The sequence below is a fragment of the Mustela putorius genome, unplaced genomic scaffold, assembly GCF_011764305.1.
Source record: "Mustela putorius furo isolate JIRA1106 unplaced genomic scaffold, ASM1176430v1.1 tig00003983_pilon_pilon_pilon, whole genome shotgun sequence".
Classification (NCBI taxonomy): Eukaryota; Metazoa; Chordata; class Mammalia; order Carnivora; family Mustelidae; genus Mustela; species Mustela putorius.
This window is the reverse complement of record NW_025422123.1, coordinates 2,984,899-3,006,308: the sequence shown is the minus strand read 5'-3', so window position 1 is coordinate 3,006,308 and position 21,410 is coordinate 2,984,899. Positions and strand designations below refer to the sequence as shown.

The 21,410-nt window shown below is 38.7% G+C and overlaps 1 protein-coding gene across 1 annotated transcript; it reads right to left on the bottom strand.

Annotated features, from left to right (window-relative positions):
* Positions 1 to 323: 323 nt before the first annotated feature.
* On the bottom strand, positions 324 to 20,704 carry GPRC6A (G protein-coupled receptor class C group 6 member A). Its single transcript, XM_004740072.3, has 6 exons — positions 20,428 to 20,704; positions 17,197 to 17,500; positions 14,842 to 15,678; positions 7,968 to 8,180; positions 4,250 to 4,373; positions 324 to 1,551 (listed from the first exon to the last, which is right to left on the bottom strand). Exons 1-6 carry the CDS (start codon positions 20,619 to 20,621, stop codon positions 437 to 439), a joined length of 2,787 nt encoding a protein of 928 aa, XP_004740129.1. The 5' UTR covers positions 20,622 to 20,704; the 3' UTR covers positions 324 to 436.
* Positions 20,705 to 21,410: the final 706 nt, after the last annotated feature.

Genomic DNA, 21,410 nt, shown 5'->3' with positions numbered 1-21,410 from the left:
AGGGGGTAAAGATGGAGGCAGGTGGAGAAATGAAGGCAGTTTCAGGGCAACGGCTCTATATTTCTTTGTTAAACAGCTGGTTGAACAGAGGGAGCATCGGTGAACATGGTGGCAGGGAATGTATTTGTTGGAAAATAAATGCACATTTTATTTTTTATATTTTTTCTTTTTAATATTTTATTTGTTTATTTGACAGAGAGCTAGAGAGAGAGCACAAGTAAGCAGAGCAGCAGAGAGAGGGGGAGAGAGAGAAGCAGGCTCTCTGCTGAGCAGGGAGCCCGCTGTGGGGCTCGATCCCAGGACCCTGGAATCATGACCAGAGCCGAAGGCAGCCGCTTAACCAACTGAGCCACCCAGGTGCCCCTAAATGCACATTTTAAATACAAAGATCCTAGATAGATTTTAATCTAGAACATGCCATCTCTTATGGACGCTTTCATATACTTGAAATTCTTTTTCGAGGCAAAATTTTAGATACACGTGTGGCATTTTCTCTGCATATGTGTGCAAATGCTTGCGCCTGAAGATCCTTGCTTTCCTGCCGGGTTGCCGACCTGCCACCAGAGCTGGGATCAGTCATTGTGATATTACTATTAGTGGAGTCCAGTGAAACGTGACTTATGGCAAGGCTGCTCGCAGCCTGGGAGGAGTAACTGTAAATCATCTTGAGAAAGGCAGATTTTGTGTTAGCCTCTTGCCTACAAAGAATAACATAGCATTTGGGGAAGAATGTGCAACATAGGATCCCATAGTTAGATATTAAAATAACAATAATCTCCACAGCTGGCAAATATTTACCAAATGTGGTGGCATAGACAGGGATGAATATGATCCAAGCTATGAAATAAATGAGCATGCCAAATGTGATGAATTTGGCTTCATTGTAATGCTCAGGTAATTTCCTGCCTTTGAAGGCAAATATGAAGCAAATGAAGGCCAAGATGGCAATGTAGCCCAGCATGGTGCCAAATGCAAGGATGGATCCCTCCTCGCATTCCAGGAGGATGACTCTGGGCAAGGAGATATTCTCTTCCACGGCAGGTGCGGCAAAGATCAGCCAGATTGTGCAAATGACAACCTGGATCCCTGTGCAAGTGAAGATGATGGGGATCGGTTGATAGAGGCACTTCAGGAAGCTCTGCAACTTGGGATCGAAGCTGAAGGCTAGCAGAATTTTCAGGGACTTCATCAAAATGCAAGAGATGCAGAGGGTGAAACTCACACCAAATAACGTCTGCCTGGTTTTACAGGTGAAGTCTTGGGGTTCTCCAATGAAGAAGCCTGTGCTGGCAAAGTTGAGGAAATGACAGAGAAGGATCACATAGCAGACCAGCAGTCCTCCCGATGATTTCACAACGGGTGTGTTCAGGTTTCTTGTAAATATTATGCCGATGGCCAGAACGAACATGATGCCCAATAGGGAGAGGGCCAGGAGCAGTACAGCCAAGGAGTCAGTCCAGTTGAGGTACTCAACTTCCTTTTCAAAGCACCTTGTGCTCCTTACAGGAGCCCAGTGAGTTTCATTGTTGCATAACAAGCAGTGATCCATATCTGAAAGATAGGAGGAGATTCAGTTACATTGCAGACATTTAAACCAGGTAGATTGCCCACAATGATGCTACAAATGAGACTCCTTAGTTACAGTCCCGAGGAGAAAAGGGATAGAGATCATTGTCGTATTGGTTATTTATTGAAATAAAGTAGGCACAAAACTTCAAAGAAGGCAAGAGAGAAAGTGTGAGAGTGAGGGAAGAAAAAGAGGGGATCAGAAAGAAAAAAAGCAGCTGGGGTTTGAGTCTTTCGGAAATCCATATACTCAGGATAGATGCTAGCCTCTTAGGAACTTCCTGTCATATAGGTGGCTGTTCAGGGACACTGTTAAGAAGGAGGGCTTTCGGGGTGCCTGGGTGTCTCAGTGGGTTAAATCCTCTGTCTTCGGCTCAGGTCATGATCCTAGGGTCCGGGGATTGAGCCCTGCATCGGGCTCTCTGCTCAGTGGGGAGCCTGCTTCCCCTTCTCTCTCTTCCTACTTGTGATCTCTGGCTGTCAAATAAATAAATAAAATCTTTTTAAAAAATTAAAAAGAAGAAGGAGGGCTTTGGACTTGGATGACCTCAAGTCCTTTTCTCTATCACTTCTGATTCCCATAATCTTTAACAAGTAAACTGAATTTTCCAAGTCTATTTCCAAATCTTTAAAAAAAAAAAATTTAAAAAGCGGGGCACCTATGTGGTTCAGTCAGTTAAGTGTCTGCCTTTGACTCAGGTCATGATCCCAGGATCCTGGGATTGAGCCCCGTATTGGGCTCCCTGCTCAGCGGGGAGTCTGCTTCTCCCTCTCCCTCTGCCCCTACCCCTGCTTGTGCTCTCTCTCTTGCTCGCTCTCTCACTCTCAAATAAATAAATAAAATCTTCTAAAAAAATGTTAGAAGACTATGCCTCACTGGAGTGCTGCATTCAGTGGCAGAATAAATAGAAAATGCTTTGCAAGGAGCATTACACATGATAGACACTCAATGTAGTGAGACCTGCTATTATAAATGAGGCTGCAGCTCTTTTAAAAGCAGAGAAAATATGGTTGGGTCACCCTAAAAGCTCTCTAAAAGTAAGATAGCTCAAGATTGTAACCAATGACCATGAATGAAGAATTAAAGTTAATTTTTTTTTTTTTTTTTGCTAGGAGGTCAGTAAAATTGAGCCTTCCACACAGGGAGGGATAAGCTTGGAAGTGATTTCTGCTGATTCTGAGGGCAGGGCGGGATGTAGAGCTGATATCAGAATGGAGTCTCTGGGAGTGGGATTGCATTTGATCTCCAGTCTCATGTCCTAAAGATGGCGCCCCATCTCTTGCCAGAAGCCCCTCTCTGGGCATCCATCTGAGAGTCCCCACAGTGCCCATTCAAGTTTATATGGGGTCTGCGTTCTCTTCATTAACCTTAAAGTCAGATTGTGTGTCTGTGTACACACTTCATTACCTCTTCAGCCTCTTCCTCTTCCAAACCTCGTTTCCTGTTCTCCCCTGATGGCCTCTGCTGTTCAGTGAACACTTACTGGTCTTGTCTATGTACAAGAGCTGTGCGCTGGAGATGTGGAGAACAAGAGAGGATGTCCTTTCAGATCACCCTAAACCCTTGCTTTTCCTCTAAGGGAAAGTCAGTCTTCAACACTTGATCTTTTCCTGGTTGTCCATTGATAACCCAAATTATATTTTGAAAACTCGTGTACGTCTTGATGGGAAATAAACGCCTCCTACTCTCTTGATGTATTTATTTATTCCACCTGGCAGAGTTGCCAGACACTGTATTACCTGGAAAATCCACATACACACACACACACACACACACACACACACCCAACAATAACTAATTATTTACACAGTGGAGCCCATTTCAGGTTGGGACAAGTCACATTTTTGTGACAAATAACCACACTATTTTGTGACAAAATAGTGACAGAACATGACTATTGGAATGTTAACATTGCGATACATTCCCCTTGGAGGCAATGAAAAAAAAAAGAGTAAGCATTTGATAACTGTTCCAACTGTCACAGATCAAGAGGGATGCAGCAGTAAACAAGGGAACATGATGCTTTAAAGTAGGCTGAACTCCAGGGCAAATGCTGATAGCTCCTCTTAAGACCCTAAAGGCTGCTGACCTTATTCTTGTTCTTTAATCTGTGTATTTTGCTCTGATCTTGTGAAATTGTTAAAGATAGGTTTGTCAAACAATTAGTAGCATCTCATCTATGTCAACAGTTCATCCCATCCTCTCACAGAAGGTTCTTTTTAGCCTTTACCATTGCCTCTTGGTAGAAATAATGAGCTCTCCAGGGTATGTACATCTATGGGTTTCTACCATACCCTGTCTAACTAATTTATCATTTATTTATTTATAGTTACTGTGCTCCAGTTACAAGCCAGGCATGTCTGTGTGGGGGCTACATGGACAGAAATTGACAGAAGCCACAGTGTTTTGAGAGATGTGAGAGAGGAAGTCCAGTTGAGGGGGTGACAACTTCCCTTGGAAGTGAAGTTACTTTTATATCTCTGTTACATATTGGTTGTACATTTGCTGATATAATAGAACAAATTCCAAGATCATATGAAATTTCACTGAAATTTAATCTAGCAGAAGCATGAAATGCTTTTTTTTTAATGAAAAAAAAAAAAGATTCATGTAAAAAAAAAAATCTGCCTAAGAGAAATGGTCCAGGTGTTTCACTGTACCTGCTGTGGTGACGATAATTACCTGTCTGGTTACTGTAGTGATTTTCAGGACAGTTCACACATTCATAGCAGCAGATATGTTGGCTTCTTGTGGTTTTCTTCATTTGTCCAGGAGTGCATTCCTTGGAGCATTTAGACTGAATTTGCTGCAAAGTGAAAGAAGTCTCAAATAAATTTTTAAAAGATTTATCCTAAGTAATTTTGACTTAATTAATTAATTTCTTTTTATTAATTTATTTGACAGAGAGAGTGAGATCACAAGCAGGCAGAGAGGCAGGCAGAGAGAGAGGGAGAAGCAAGATCCCTGCTGAGCAGAGAGCCCTATGTGAGGCTCAATCCCAGGACCCTGAGGTCATGACCCAAGCCAAAGGCAGAGCTCAACCCACTGAGCCACTCAGGCACCCCAATTAACTAATTTTTAAAAGAGTTTGTTTATTTATTAGAGAGGGAGAGCACAAGCAGGGGGAGGGGTGGAAAGAGAGAGAGAAGCAGACTCCCCCATTGAGCAGAGAGCCTGATGTGGAACTCGATCTCAGGACCCTGGGATCATGACCTGAGCAGAAGGCAGATGTTTAACCGACTGAACCACCCAGGCGCCCCAAATTTAACTTAATTTAAAAATACGTTTATTATATCAGTGAGATCACATGATAATTGTCTATCTCTGATTGACTTATTTCGCTTAGTGTAATACCCTCTAGTTCCATCCTTGCAAAGGGGAAGATTTTGGGGGTTTTAATGGCTGCATAGTATTCCATTGTATATATATGATCTTACTGATATGAGGAATTTGAGAAGCAAGACAGAGGAGCATAGGGGAAGAGAGGGAAAAATGAAACAAGATGAAACCAGAGAGGGAGATAAATCATAAGAGCCTCTTTATCTCAGGAAACAAAGTGAGGGTTGTTGGAATGGGATGGCTGCATGATGGACACTGGGGAGGGTATGTGCTATGGTGAGTGCTGTGAATTGTGTTAAGACTGACGAATCACAGACCTGTGCCACTGAAACAAATAATACATTATATATTAATAAAAAAATAAATAAATTAATTAAGTAATAAATTTTGAAAATACATTTACTAAATAGTGATCTCTTTAAAAATAGCAAATAGAATTGTTTTGTCATCTGGAGAAATATAAAGTTTAAAAGACAGAAAAATATTTCAAATAGTGAAACTGCGTTAAGAAGAAGTAATTTTTGTTGCATGAATAGCTTCTATAAGAAAATAAGGGAAATTAGTTCTTTCAGAAAGTTCCTAGCAAAGGGACAAATGTGTAATGATGGAACTAAAGAAGAGATTTCCAATCTTGCATTGTATTAAAAAGTTCAACTATATAAGAAATACTAACTTATTGGGTTTTTATATTCTTTAGAAGAAGGTTATTAATCATGCTGTCCAAGGTCTCTGTCCAGTCTAAACTTCGAAAACAAAACAGTGGAGGGACACCTGGGTAGCTCGGTTGGCTGAACACCCAACTCTTGATTTCTGCACAGGTCATGATCTCAGGGTCCTGAGATCAACTGCCACTCCCCACCCCTAATTGGGCTTCTCGTTTAGCAGGGAGTCTGTTTGAGATTCTCTCTCTCCTTCTTACTCTGCCCCTCCTCCCACTCTCTCTCACACACAGTTTCTCTCTCTCTCTCTCTCTCTATCTCCATATATATATATATATATATAATCTTTAAAAAAAAAGTGGAAATTTTGAATTTAAAACCAGTAGTGTATTAATGAAAAAGGCAACCAAAGATATATAAATAATATTTTAATAATCCTGAGAATTTAGGTTATAATTGTGCATGTCACAATGTGAATCATATGTAGCATCCTGTTTTTATGAAGCCCTTTCCAATTTAACTAATAATTCTTTGCACTTCAGCTGTGATTTTTTTTTTCCATTTACAGTCCCTTTCTTGTGGCATATCTTGTGAAATAAACCTGTTATTGTCTCACTTTTACTTTTGGAAAGCCAAAGCAAAATGGGTAAATGAGGATTTGCCTAGAGTCTCTTAATAGCTCTTCCTAAGCCAGGAACACAATCCAAGGACTAAGCTAACTTGCCCTTTCTCTGGGAGATGAAAATGATCTGGCTAAGGGAGAAAAGAAGCCAAGGTTTGGTAGCCCCGTGTCCACAAGCGGTGGCATTATTCTTCTTATCACAGTTATTCTTGATCTGTTTGCAGCAGGCAGGACATCATTATGGGATAAAAGAGAGACCTCCTTTCTCCTCCCCACCTCCCACATAAGAGACAGCAAAGACATTCTAAAGTCTGGTATTAGTAACTTTGGGATATCAAAAGATTTAGGTTTATCTGATATTTTGGACTATGGGTTTGAAAGTGAAATTTAAATTGGATAGGAAGCATGACAAAGATTCTACCAGGTTTTGCCATGAGCAACTAAAAGGACATTGCCATTTATTGAGATGAGTGTAGGTTTGGGAGCTCAGTTTTGGAGGTAGTCCGTGAAGAGGACAATTAGACACCTAGGAGAGATGTCAATTATGCATCTCTAGGAGAAGATTAAAAAGCTGGAAGTCATTTGCCTTCTATATAACGAATGACATTATTTAAATCCACAAGCCTGTGTGAGATCACTAAGGAAAAGTGCAGACACAGAAGAGGAGCTGTCTGGACTCTGGGTATGCCAATATTTATAGGCAGGTGGAACAATAAGGAAGGAGCAAAAGAGACTAAGGAGTGGCCAGAGACAGAGGAAGAAAATTAAGGGAGCATGGTGTTGTGGAAACAAAGAAAGAAAGCATCTTACAAAGAGGAGAACTATTAACTAGTAAATGGAGTACGATGATGTTTGGATTTATTAACACTGGTGAACTAGATAGAATTTTGGTGGATTGGAAAGAATTCAAGAGAATTATGGGAGGAGAGAAATTGGGGCCAGTGAATGTATTTAAAATTTTCAAGGATAATTGCTATAGAGAGAAATAGAGGAAGGGGCAGTGTGTAGAAGGAGAAGTGGGGATCAGTGGAGTTTTTTTCTTTTTTTTTGAAGTTGAAAAGAATAACAGCATATTTATATCATCATGTAGGTAATGGAGAAAAGAAAATAATTGAGGATGTGGGAGAGAACGGAGAATCACCAGAGCAGTATCATCAAGTCCAAGTGGAAAGGAATTGGAAACCAGAGGATCAAGGGAGGAGCTGATCTTGGCCAGGAACACAGTGCTGGAAGGAAGGTGGATGTGGTGGCAGGCGGACTCTCCAGTTTTCTTCTGATTTTTACAATTTTGTTAGCAACATAGGAAGCAAGGTCAACCAAAAATGAAGATGGAGAAGATGTGTTGGAGTTCAGGGATAGAAGAAAATCTATGGAATAGCTCTCTAGAAAGGGGGGCAAGTTAATGGACTAAGGTAATCAGACTAATAGTCTGATTGTCCAGCAGCATTAAGGGTCCACTGGAGATTAGAGATCATGAATTTAAAACGAAAACAGTCAACAAGGTGTTTTTGTTTTTGTTTTGCCAAGTTCAGCTATATGGGGACTCTATTGACTAGGCAGAGAGTTGAATTTACCCACGATTATGCTTTGGTGAAATCAGGGTAAGGAGGAGAACATGTACAAGAGAGAAAGACATAAGTTGACCAGAGAATTTGAGGAAGGAATTTGGGGACAGTAAACAGACAGTAGGGTCACTGCAGATTCTGGTGGTATTAAGGACTTTTGCAGCTGTGGTGCTCATTTGATTTGAATATTATAAAGCAGGCTACCACAAAATTACCTTAAGATTTTTGAACTCGTTTTTTGTTTCTTGGTCCGTGATGATGAAGACATCATTCCTCAGATCATATTGCGCCATCTTGGTGATAGTCATGTGGCCATCGATCTCCTTCCAGAGCACAATGTCATATCCGGTATTCATATCCCCATGGGCATCAAAATGAAATAAATTTCCTTCATCAATGAATGTCACATTTTTTAATACATCAAGTAACTGTAAGATATAAAAATAGAAATAGACACTAATAGAAATATCTATCCATTATGCCAGTTATAACACTACCTTATAAGGAATATCATTTAAAAGGTAGGAAAAGGACATTCTGAATCCATGAGTTTGGTAACTAGTTGAGAAGGTTGGCAATAACTTGAGAATTCTAGCCTTATTTCTGCCAAAGTCTTGCTCTGCCAATTTGAGAAATCAAGGTAATGTTTATGGAGGGCAGCTTCTCCGGTTTATCACATTGAGATCTGAGCATCTTTTTTCCCCACGTTATAAAATTTCAGGATGGATCCTTCAGGGCAGTTGCCTGGGCTCTAATCCTGGTTCTGTATCTCATTAGTGATGTGGTCTTGATACCCACAGTTTTTTTCTGGGCCTTAGCTTCCCCATCTGTCAAATGAAGTCTGCCTTATAGGGATTAGTTATAATTAAACCTAAAAAGAATTCAGCCCAGTATTGGGCAAAGATTAAGATTAGTAAAGTTTTGATCAATATTTGTTAACCCTGTTAATTAGCTAATAGGGATATTGTGACAATAAATAAAAATACTTTGAGTCTATCAATTAATGGTGTCACCTGACCTTCATATATTCCTTCTAATACTCAGAAGTGTGATATCCTTCTATCCCATAACAACTCAGTGAAACACGCTGAGCGAGAATCATCTTCCTCTTTTCTTAGATGAGCACGACCAGCCAAGGGGCCAAGGGCCTTATCTGGGAAAACACAATTTGACTTTCAGGTCTTTCCATTGTGTCTACAATACATTAATTCAATATCTTCTTATTTTTTGCTTCTGACTCAAAAGCAGTCATGAATTGTCTTCTGAAACTATAGAAGGCAGCACAATTCATCCTTTCCTTCTAGTCACAATTGGATCCTTGGCCAAGACTGAGTGGGTGATCTGAGCCAGTGGTTATTATACTCACCATGCCCAAAATGAGGGCTAAGGAGACAGAGGTACAAATATGGGAGACAGTCCAGTGACAATAGCACCTTGTTCTTGGGGTGTGTCCCAACCAGAGAAGTTGAGCTGGTAGGTGGAAGGTACTGCCCTTTAAACCCATACTTTGTTACTCCGTTTGATAGGAGGTATGGATCTTATCATCTCCAATGGTTTTCAAATCTGTTTCAGTGATTGTCTAATAAAGTGATCTCTAAATTCTATTTTCTTTTCTTTTTAAAAAGATTTTATTTATTTGACACAGAGAGAGAGAGATCACAAGTAGGCAGAGAGTCAGGCAGAGAGAGAGGGGGAAGCAGGCTCCCTGCTGAGCAGAGAGCCAGTTGCCAGCTCGATCCCATGACCCTGAGATCATGACCTAAGCTGAAGGCAGCGGCTTAATCCACTGAGCCACCCAGGTGTCCCTCTAAATTCTATTTTCAATGCAATTCATAAAATGATTATTTTTTAGCTTGAGAGGAAAGAAATGTAGTGAAAAATTACTTGCCTTGTTACCCAATTTGTACAGTAAGAAATTGTAGGCAATGCAGCTAGGACAGGAAATGTTTTCCTGGCAAACAGGGTGGCTGTATTGAGTTTGTGCTGCAGAAGAAGAACACTGGACCCGGAGGGAGGAACACCCTGCTTCATCATTAAATTGATATGTAACCACAGCTAAGTAAATACCCTCTCTGACCACACTGGGCCTACTCCTCTAGAAGGAGTAAAGAGGTTATGAGGGCTTTTGTTGTGGCTAAATCTGTGGAATGAGGTGACATTATTCTATTTGAATAGAATTATTCTTATTCTATTCCTCCTCAGTTAATCTTTTATGAATGTTTCTTTCCTTCAATTTTGTCATTAGAACATAAGAACACCCAGTTATATTTTAAGGTAAATTTATTAGTTACAAGAGTCAGGTCAATGACGAAATGTCACTTTGGAAAAATCTCTAAGCAATGCATATTGACTTTATTATATGTCCCCACAGATTTCTTAGTTCTTTGAATGAATATAAATTGATTAGTATTACTTTAAAGAAGCAGGATATCAGATTCAACAGGGTGGAAGTAACCCACAAAAGTTTTTTTTTTCCAGCAATGGTCTGGAAGAAAAAATGCAAAGGGAACAAAAATTTTAAAAAAGGAAACAAGGATCTACCATCAATGTTTTGAAAAATGTGTATTCATTTTTCCTTGCTTCCTTTCTTCAGCAATTCACACACACGAACCCCTGAAAACTTACTTCTTTAGGGAGCATATCCTCTTCTACTCTTGAGTCTGAACTACATTTCCACCTGTTTTTTTGCTGCACTTAATTAGATTTTCCAGGGTAAAGTTCTGACACATACCCAATCTGTAAATAATGGTAGCACTGTGTGATGTACATAAGCAAACGTAACTGTAGGCTTGTCCTCACAGGAGAGAGGGTGGAGGCAAGCAAAACAGTGTATTCCTGATCTGGTAAGTAAGACAGAACACTTGCTCTGGGTTAAGGTAATTCTGAACATGGTTGCTCAATGTTGCTAAGGTAATTTTGAACATAGTTATGAAGCTATGAAAGGGTTTTTCTGTCGATTTTTTTCCCATGGAGACTCTGAAAGTCACTGTAAATTTAAATCTTAAACTGGAATTTGCATTTCCACGATTATGGCATTCACCCTGTGTATGGTGATGACTTGCTTTTAAAAACGAAAGACCCAGGAGACCACACCACTTAAGCTGTTGTGGTTAATGTGTTTTTCTTTTCCTGACTGCTTTAATGTCCATGACATCTCCCTATGGAAGTTGTGCTGGTGAGCAAATTAGGGTTGCAGAGGACATGGCCTTGCATCTGTCTGGTGCTCAACTCATGTCTTCTTCTTTCATGAAGTTTTCCGTGCTATAGTGGAAAGCATCCTGGACTAAGGCTGGGGCAGTCTCACTGCTACCTGTGTGGATGACCATAAGCCACTCCCCTTATTGGGGAGTTCCCCTCCATCTCTAAATGGCTGCAAGTATCAGTTACCAGTAACATTTCCTTTCGTTACTTCTTTAGGATGGAGTGTAAGGAGCATGAAATGGTGGACCTACTAGAATATTATGGAGATTAGGGGTGATATATGTCAATGCCTACTATAGTAGCCCTTAAAAACTATTAGTTCTTGGGGCTCAATCAGTTAAGCATCTGCCTTTGGCTTAGGTCATGATCCTGGGGTCCTGGGATTGAGGCCTGGGTCGGCATCCCTCTCCCTCTGCTCTTCCCTCCCACTCATGCTCTCTCTTGCTCACTCTTCCTCTCTCTCTCTAAAATGAATGAATAAATAAAATCTTCTAAAAATTATTAGTTATGATTCTCCTGTTACTTCACAATCACTATCTCCTCAGCATATGGCTCTTCTGACTTCTGGACTAGTATCTGACTGCCATTGCTACAGCTGAATGTCTCAGAAGCTCTTCAAATTCAACATCTCCAAAACAGAATACTTCATACTTCACCCCACCAGACCTCTACTTTTCTCTGTTTCCATCTCGACAAATGGCACCAGTTGTCCAAATATAGAATCGCTTGCAACATATTTGCTTCTCTTTGTCTGCCCTGGTCTATCTCCTGATACTCCTCATCCTTCCTCCTAAACACCTACATATGCATGTCTCCATCTCATGGTCACACACAGTACCTGCCGTACTTGTACCTGGAGTATAAGCCATCCTTATTTAAGGCCTTGATTACCAAGTTGGTCCTTCTACCTTTAGGTTTGTGACCCGCTTATCAGTGCACACCACAGTGGAAATGAAATGCTATTTCTGCAATGGAAAGGAGATCACGACACTTTCCTGTCTAAAAATATCTTTAATTGACTCTCCTTTGCTCTACCAGGTCCAAACTTTTAAACGGAGTTTGCAGAGTTTTTGTTGAAAGGAAGTCCCTGTACCAGCAGTAACAGCATCACCTGAGAGATATTAGAAGGGCAGACTTTCAGGTATCCCCCCAGTGGTAACTGAATTAGCATATGCATGATAACAAGGTTCCCAGGCAATTCAGCTGCACATCAAAATTTGAGATGCTCTGATTGATTGGGCCCTAATGATGGATCCCTCACTAATCTCTCTACTTTCATTTATCTATAGTTTCCACAAAAAAACCTGATTCTTGGGCACTATTTTCTTATCCCTGGAGATGCCATGTTTTCTCTCCCTTCTTGGAGTATTTCTGTCCTGGCTAACTCCTACCCACCCATCATATTCTTCAGAGATGTCATGATCTTTGGAGAATGTTCTTCAAATTGTTAATGCCAGATTGGTTTCCTCCATTATGTGCTTCTCTACCATTTTGTGTCTCTGTGAAACATAGTAATGTATCATTCTGCATTGTAATCAGCTCCTTAATTATTTGATTGTATACACCCGTAGACAGATGACTCTTTTAGGAAGAGAATCATCTTGTTTTCCAGAATATTTACAACATTCAACACAATGCCTGGGACACTGAGACACCCAATAGATATTTGCTAAGTCAGTGTATGAATTAGAAATTTGACTATTAGACATTCTGTCATCCCACATACATCACTTACTACTTTCTACATCATCACAAGTAAAGGAAACAAAAACCCCCTAATCACTGGTCACAACAAGAAGGTGGTATCGTCACACACATTTGAGTAACATTAAAAATCTGTTGAAGTAAAACAATTCTTGTTGCACCATTCCTGAATCCTGCTCACACATGTTGCCAAATGTGGAGCCAAAGTACGAACTACTTCAAATATTGGGAGAAACTTGTTTAAAGTTATTTGAATGTAAAATTATTTAGAAAGTAATATTTAAATATGAGTGAATTTTACCAGGGGTCAACATAATCTTAAAGAATATATCTTTGATTAGTGACCTTAAATGTTGCTGATCTTTTAAACTTACAGTGTGTGGAGATTTCTTCATAAAAAGGCAATTGTCTGCATTATTTGTCCCACTGAATGTGGCACAGATGTGGTTCACTCACATTGTGATCAAAGGAGTGAGTCACTCACATATTCCTCCTTTCCAATCTGTTTTTGTTTGTTTCTAGATAACCAGGCTCCCAGGGGGAAAAAAGAGCAACCCCAGACCCCTGCTGTTTAAATAAAACATTTTAGAAGACTCTGCTCAGATTACACTTTCTCAAGTCTTTTCCTCAGAATGTTTGAGGTTTATTTCTGATTTAAAATAGTTTCCCAGATCTTTAGTGGATCAATAGCTCTATCTGAATTTCTCTTTCCTTATAAGGCTCTTTATGGCTCCTCCCCTTTATCCTATCTGTGTAATTTCTCTCGATTGTCTAATTTCTCTCTATTACTCCTCAACTTCTCATTCCAAAAATTCTGTTTAATGGTTTCATTATTATGGTTCACTTAATTTTCAGTTTTTAACCAATCCCTCACTAAAATTTTACATTACAAAGAGTGTGCTTTCAAACAGATACCTTAAAATAGCTAGACATAAATGTGTATATTTTAAAAAGATAGTTTTAATTTTTAAAAAATTCCAATCTCTAGTCTTACATCTTTATTAGGTTTTTTCCCTTGCATTTACAAGATCAAAACTCGTTTTAAAATGACCAATTTGAAACACCCTATGATCGTCCCATGATCCACCCAAAATGTAAGCTGATATGTAAGACATATTCCCTCTTCTACAAACCACACAACTTTGCCAATCTTTTTAACATTGGGAATGGTGGCAATCTTGGTGGCCGTGTTTGGGAGCATGTGTTTGGGAGTGTTTAAAATGAAAATGACTAATGTAGAAATAGCCTGTCCTGGAACTCAAGTATATGGTAAGAATTGAGTCTTACCTCCTTTCCCCTTTTTTTTCCTTTTTGCATTTATAATAACTGTACTTTTGGAACATGATTCTGCATCAAGAAAACAACCTTGTCTTTGAGTACACACTATTGAGAAATCTGTTTTAATGAGTCAAATTTATCTTCATATAAAGCAACAGTTAGCTTTTAAATATCTTTTTATCGGCATTTAAAAAACACAGTGGAAAATTTTCACTCAAAGGGTCACATTAAGCTTGAATTTGAGTTTCTACAAACTAATCAAAGAGAAGAAAGGAAAAGACTTCCTTTACCCAGGATTTGCAGCTCATTTCAACCTGAGATATCAGAAGAATTGTGATGATTGATCTAACTAACATTCATTTGAGAAAGATTGGAGTCCTAGGAAGACTGTCCTGAGAGTTGTACCTGAAGGCTTTAAAGGCTATAAACCACCAGAGATACCATGAAAAACAAAGGGCATGGAGGCAGAAGGCCCAGACTAGAGTCATATTTCTAGTACTTTCTAGCTTTAGTTTCCTTATTGGTAAGATTTAGTAATAATAAAAGGGACCATTAAACATGCCCTGTCTCATGTTTCTCAAGAGCACTACAAGGGATAATTCAAATGAAAGCACTGAAATACTACAAGATCAGACACAAATCCATAAACTCATGGAAAATACTATCAACTGGATCTTCTTGGAAAATTAAAGAACACCATTTTAGAGGGTCAGTGTAATAGTGAAGGCAAAATAACAATTCTCAAGAAGAAAGAGCTACTAATGATAGAAATGCAGGCTGTTCAGACACTGAAGGTATCTACTTACAAAAGCAATACAATTAAGAGCAGTTAATATAAATATCTGCAAATTAAAGCAAGGAAAGAAATGACTGTAGGGGAATTTTCTCAGATGTGTGAGTTAGTACCTCCCATGGTTGAAAAGCGTAGGGGTTCTGACAGTCCCGAGCTTGGCAGAGATCCCGAATGGCATAACCAAGGGCAAGAACCGCGAGCTGGATACTGTGAACAAGTCCCGGCTCGGTGTAATCCCACAGGAAATCATTTCTCAGGGAGAAGTTCTTTTCCATATCCTCGTTAGCCTTGTAGGCCAAAGTCCCCTGAGAATGGTTGGCAATGCATTGACTCAAATCACTGTTCTTGACATGGGTACAGGCAGACAAGAGCATGGCGTATTCATGTAAGGCCTTGTTATTCTCACTGGGAAATATGTGCAGATGTTGAAGAAAGGAATGGAAAGAAGACATATTCCCTCTTCTAAAGGCAAACCCCACAACTTTGCCAATCTTTTTAACATTGGGAATGGTGGTAATCTTGGTGGCCGTTGACCAATTATCACTAGCAATCCAGATCTTATTTATATTTCTTTCTATAGCTTTACTGAAGAGATTGAAAACATGGGATTGCCTCAGAAATACCACAATGACATTAACCTGGGCTTCTGCTATGATTTTCTCAAGTGTTTCATTGATCCTGACTTCGAGGGTGTCATCTGAGAGGAAGGCCGGGAGAACTTCTTTGAAAGCTATGCACACGTTATTTGCTGTGGTCTGAACTGCAAAAGTGTTGAGGGCCAGTCGTCCATAGTCATCATCTGTGGCTATGATGCCAATCCAGTTCCATCCAGATTTCTGAATCAGGTGGGCCATTGCTTTAGTTTGATAGAAGTCACTGGGCACAGTCCGTAAAAATGAAGGAAAGCGAATTTTGTCACTTAGGATTTCTGCAGTTGATTCATAACTCACCTGGAAATTGACAGAATCGTTTAGTCATGGTATTGATGAACTCCAGGTGGCTGTTCATATGCTTTTTCATTTCTGTGAATTTCTGTAATCTTTTCCTAAATCGTCTTTACATTCTTCACCTTGGCACATAGTGAACATTGCCTTAACCTAACCACCATGACATTGCTATGCAGACCTCATTTTATACCTGGCATTGCTGGGCTCATCTCCGTTTGACACCTGGGCTTCAGTAAAATTAGTGTTCCCTGCGGGGAGTCCCCTTTCCTTTTGTGTTGTCTAGTGTTGTCAAATTTATGGAGATTATGTTTTTACATGCCATAATCATTGTTGAAAATAGTCTACTTTTCTTAATTATCAGCTAACTAGAATTATACATAATCTAGAAAATTTGAGCCAAAGCCTTATCTCTGAGCTCTTTGGGGAAATAACTCTTTTGTTTTGTCATTTTGGATATTAACATTTTAAAAAATCAGTTTCACTGGGCTAGATAATGGAACTCTTAGCGTCTTTCATGGGTATGTGCTCTTACTGACTCTAACTCCAGAAAGTTAGATGTTCTAAGTTCTTATGCAGTTACTATCAATATATATATATATTTTTTCTACCTATTCTCTTCTATCAGATGGCTATTTCTTGAAAATCTGACTATAACTCTTTTTCCTTTCTAACTTTTGGCTTCTAATCTTCCCGGAGCCTAGAAAGCACTGGCCAGTGAGTCACAAAGCAATGTGATGAGAAGGTAAGTTCATGCAAAATACAAGCTAAGGGGACTTGCTGGACTCTGAGTAGAGTGTGCAGGACTCTAGTGAAGGGCTCTCTGAGGTTGGTTTTGGTCTTTAGGAGGCCTTTTTGCTTACTTCCTGAGTATGTATTGGCTTGCATTACAAGGAGATTACGTAGCTCCATAGTCCCTGCTCAAAGCTTCCCATCATATTCAGAAGAAAATGCAAATTATACTACAGCTTATAAAATGTTGAATGACTAGCCTTTGCTTATCTCTGCAAATACACATCTTACTGAACTCCTTTCTATACTCCTGATCTAGCTGTATTTACCTTTTGTTATTCTTTGGACATTTCCTCTTGGTCCTTACTGTGTTCTCAGCGTAGATGCTGTCCTCTTCTCCCCATCTTCCCTTCCTTGTCCCTCTCATCCGAGTTTCAGGAAGTGTTCCTTGACCTGCATGTCCCCTTACCCCTTAGTCTCTCTTCAGTTTTCCTCATAGTACCCAACTGATGTTAATTCGGAAACAAGGCAGTTGAGGCCCTCAGAGTTCTCAGTCTTATCTGAATCCTGCTGAGAACCTTTAGAAACTTGATCTGACAGATTGAGGGGGAGACTATTTCCTTAGTGCTCTGTCCACTATACCATCCAGAATAGGGCACCATGCCCTCTTTGACTGTAGAGAAAGAAAGGTTAAAGTACAAGCAACTCCCTAACTGGTTTCCCAGGTTACCCTGATCCTTTCATAATAAAGAATATACTCAAAACCAACATCCGTGGTAACACAAAACCCACCTGTGGCATGAGCTGTAAATTCAGCATCCTGGAGACAGCCATCGTTATTTCTGAGTAGCCAGCACCTATGACAGCCTTAACCCTTGGCATGTAGCTGGAATAGTCACACTTAAACTCCACCATCTCTCTGGAGCAGTTGAGCTTAGACAGAAACCTCAGAGCAGCAGCCATTGCCACTGTGACTTCGGTACAGGTGTCATAGATTTCGTACCCCAGTGTGACTCCAGATAATAGTGGTGAATTGTTGATCATCTCAATGCTATGAATCATGGCAAGAGCTTGAAGAAAAATTGATATTTCAAAGCTGTTGGGAAACAAGATTTTTTTAAAAAATCAGAACATAACTCTTCTATAGACGTTATGATGGTAACTTATTTTATTCACATAGTAAGTTATGATGTGATAATAAGTTACATTGTGTGTTATACTCACACAATAAGTTATGATGGTAACTTATTTTATTCACACCTCTGCTCTAAAATAGATGATTTCTGGGTCAGTAAAGCTTACCTCTTAAAGGATAAACTCTACTAAACTTCATTTATTTAAAAATCGTTCTTGATGGAAACCTTTCTAAAGGGTATATTGTTTCTCAAATGGGGTCTATGGAACAGGATTTAACTTCTTCTTGATTAATTCTGGGACAATTTGAATACTCAGTTTAGTATCCTGCAGTATGAAGATCTGTTTGATATTTGCTCTTTTTTATAGTTAGATGTCGCCATTTTATTGCTGTCCAAGTATCTGCTCTTTAGATTCACTAGCCTGGCTTTTGTGGTTGGAAACCAGATTAATAAGACTCTTCAGAATCACATATAAAACAGGCTGTGGGTACAAGTTCAGCAGCTTTCTCCTGGATAAAGTGCACACTTGAGTTATGAAACATAGCTATTTCCTCTTTTAGTGGGTTTTCCCAGTTGACTTCTGATTTGTGATTACTTCAGGGCACTGAGTTGCTTGGTTACTGATTTACTGTTCAGTTTATGTCATCCACCACTGTATATTAAAGGTTACAAACTGCCTAATATATAGTAAAGATTCAAATTTTTTTAAACAAATTAAGGAAAACATTATTATTATGTTAAATTCCAGTATAGTTAACATGCAGTGTTATGTTAGCTTCTGGTGTGCAATATAGTGATTCAAAAATTCCATGTATTACTCACTGCTCCACATGGTAAGTATACGCTCACAATTCTCTTCAGCTCTTTCACCCATTCCCTCCCACCCCATCCACCTTCCCTTTGTTAGCCGTCAGTTTGTCCTCTGTAGTGAAGAGTCTGCTTTTTGGTTTGTCTCTTTATTTTTCCTTTGTACCATATGGGGGAAACCATATGGTATTTGTCTTTCTCTGACTGAGTTACTTCACTTAGCATTATACTCTTTAGACTCACCCATGTTGCTTTAAATGGCAAGATTTCATTCTTTTTACGGCCGAATAATATTCCATCACACCACATCTTTATCCATTCATAGGAGAGAATATTATTGTTCAGGGTTTTGGTATTTTTAAGTGTCCTTTTAGTTCATTGAATTACGATAAATTAAAGTATTTTAATAATATTATTTGCCATTGGAGACTATCTAAAAGTGAATTTTGGCAAATCAGCATTAAGCTTTTATTTATTTATTTAATTTTATTTTTTTTGTGTGTGTGTATTAAGTTTTTAATTTAAAGAAAGAATCAAGGAGAGAAAAGTTAAAGTAATGAATCATGACAAAAAATGCATTGTATGACAATTAAAATGTGTATTTTCAGGGTCCCCCCCCCCATGATAGTTAGCTCCATGAGAATGTAAACCTTTTTGGTGTATTCATTTTGGTATCCCAGTGCCTAGAATAGGGCCTGATAATGTAGGCACTTAATAAATAGTTGTTTGATGCTGAGTGAATACTGTTTCTCTTAAGGAGTGTCAATAAGGTGAAAGAAAGTTCAATTCAATTTTTTTTCCGAAATAAATTTATTAGATCAATGATTTTTTCGTATTTTCCATCCTTAATAGTTGGCCTATAATTGTGGGCCTCAAATCTTCTTTCGGTACCAATTTAGTGCTCTGAAAATCTTCATTATTTATCTTGAGGCATTTGCTGGTATTTTTGATACTCAACATTTAAAAAGACAGTAGCTCAAAGTGCCCAACTTCTAGGGCAAATGCCAGGAAGGAATTTTAGTGTGATGTGGAACCACATTTTATCTGACAGCATTCTTAGAGGAGTTGCTAAATATTTTTTGATACAGAAAGAAAAAAGAGAGGGGGGAAGAGAAAGTCAAATTTACATACAAAAACATCAAGGTAGAAAGCAGGATTTCCCAGTGGAAGGAAGCATGGGGAACACATTGCCATAGGAACAGAGGCTGATGCTGCCTGTGGCCTTAGAAGTTATCTGGTCCCTTAGTTTACAAAAGAGAAAACTGGAAACAGGAACTAAGAGTTTAAGTGATTTGCATAAGTCTACAGAGTAAGTTTGTTCCCAAACTGAAATTAGAATTCAAATATCCTGCTCTCCTTAAAGAAAATCCATTTGTAACATCCTCTGCCCAGCTTTACTTTTCTGTAGTACACTGTGCCATGTTTTTTCTATAGTCAAACTTTCAGTGAAAAGTGTTCATCACTGAAGAAGGAACCCGTTAAGTTGAAGTAAGGTCTTAACTTATCATGAAGGAATTTAATTATTTCAAGTATGAAAGGAATGCAGCATTGACAAAATGCTAGTATAGAGAGAAATTTTAAATGCAGCCCATTTTAAACAAAACACTACATAATGCATTTATATTTAAAACAAAATGCATGCTGTGGGGGATATAAACATGAACAATACATGCTATAAATAGATAGTATAATGTAAATTCATATGCATTAATCTTAATACATAATAAATATATATATAATATAAATAGAAACATGCTATGTATGTTTGTAATGGATAGTCTATGGTGTCTCCTAATTGGTTTTCTCAAGTGACTTCAGGGGTTTGTATTTAGCCAAATCTAAATACATATATTAAGGGAAAGTATTCATTACCTCTGCACTTAGAGGTTGATTATACATACAGTGCTGACATATTTCTCTTTTAAGGAAGGATTACAAGACTAACTATATGTAACTTAAAAACATAAGAATTTAAATTTTATTAAAATAATTTTAGATATTAACACAAGTGAATGCTTACATGCCTTAGTGTTATAGTATAATCAGGAAATCTAAATGTGTTCTTCGACACTTTACTCACCCGACACACTTTTGGATTTCTGGTCGTCTGGGATAGTCTTCTGAGGACAGCATTTTTTCATGAATGGCAAATAAACCTCCAATCATGATATGTCCTGGAGAAGTGGCAGCCACAAAGTCATCAGGGGTCTGGCAAGGCTGGGAGGTAGCAAGAATACTCCCAAAGCAGGTCATTGGTATCATTAATAGTGCCATACTTCAATCCCATTTGCTCTGTTCATGTGAGTTCTTAGGAATCACTACGCTCAGAGAGTGCCAACAACATGGTTTCTATTTCACCTGTAAACACCATGTAAGGTATAGGGCAGTGTCAAAGGCCGGAAACATTCAGTTTTCAGATGCTTGATGATAGTCAAAACAGTTCCTCACCAGTAAGAACATATCAGACTCTAACATTCCATTCTTGAAAATGGATGCTAGCAGTCATGATAGGAAAATAATTATAGAATTAGAAATACAGGTCTTCTCTGGTTTAGTACTCTTTTACTTTACTGATATGCTAAAGTCTTTGGGTCATGTCGGCATTTCTTTTGAAGTAGAATATAGAATCTTCAAAAGGGAACACTTCGGGAAAGGCTTCCCACTTCAGGCATGGACAGTATTGCGTTTCCAAAAGGTCTTGCATTCAAGGTCCAAAAGCTTCAGTGTTGTTTATAAACTGTTTAGAAAAATAGCATTCTGCTTTCGTTTTTCCAGTAAAGCTCTATTAAGAAAAAATAAAATTCAGTTAAGTGTAGGTATTTATCTTTTCTAGTTTACATATGTTAGAAATAAATAGTTTTGGTGATCATGGGCAAAACTAAATTTGAGACAAAACTTACCTGATACAGTGTTTGGCTTTGAACAAGAAAGTTCTGTCACAGATTGTCGACATTGCCATAGTCTGTGGATTTTATTTTTATAAATTTGGAACGAATTTTAATTTACGTGTTCTTAAACATTTAGGAATCTGAGCTAACATGATTTAATGGATTTCCTTTAGAA

Bases quoted from the DNA above. Each gene is read 5' to 3' on its own strand.
- GPRC6A (XM_004740072.3), bottom strand. From the start codon at position 20,621: ATGGCACTATTAATGATACCAATGACCTGCTTTGGGAGTATTCTTGCT. The intron at 15,679-17,196 runs GTGGGTTTTGTG...GTCAATTTCCAG, and splicing joins ATTTACAGCTCATGCCACAG to GTGAGTTATGAATCAACTGC. The intron at 4,374-7,967 runs GTAATTTTGTGG...TTCACTTTGCAG, and splicing joins ACGAGTTCAAAAATCTTAAG to CAAATTCAGTCTAAATGCTC.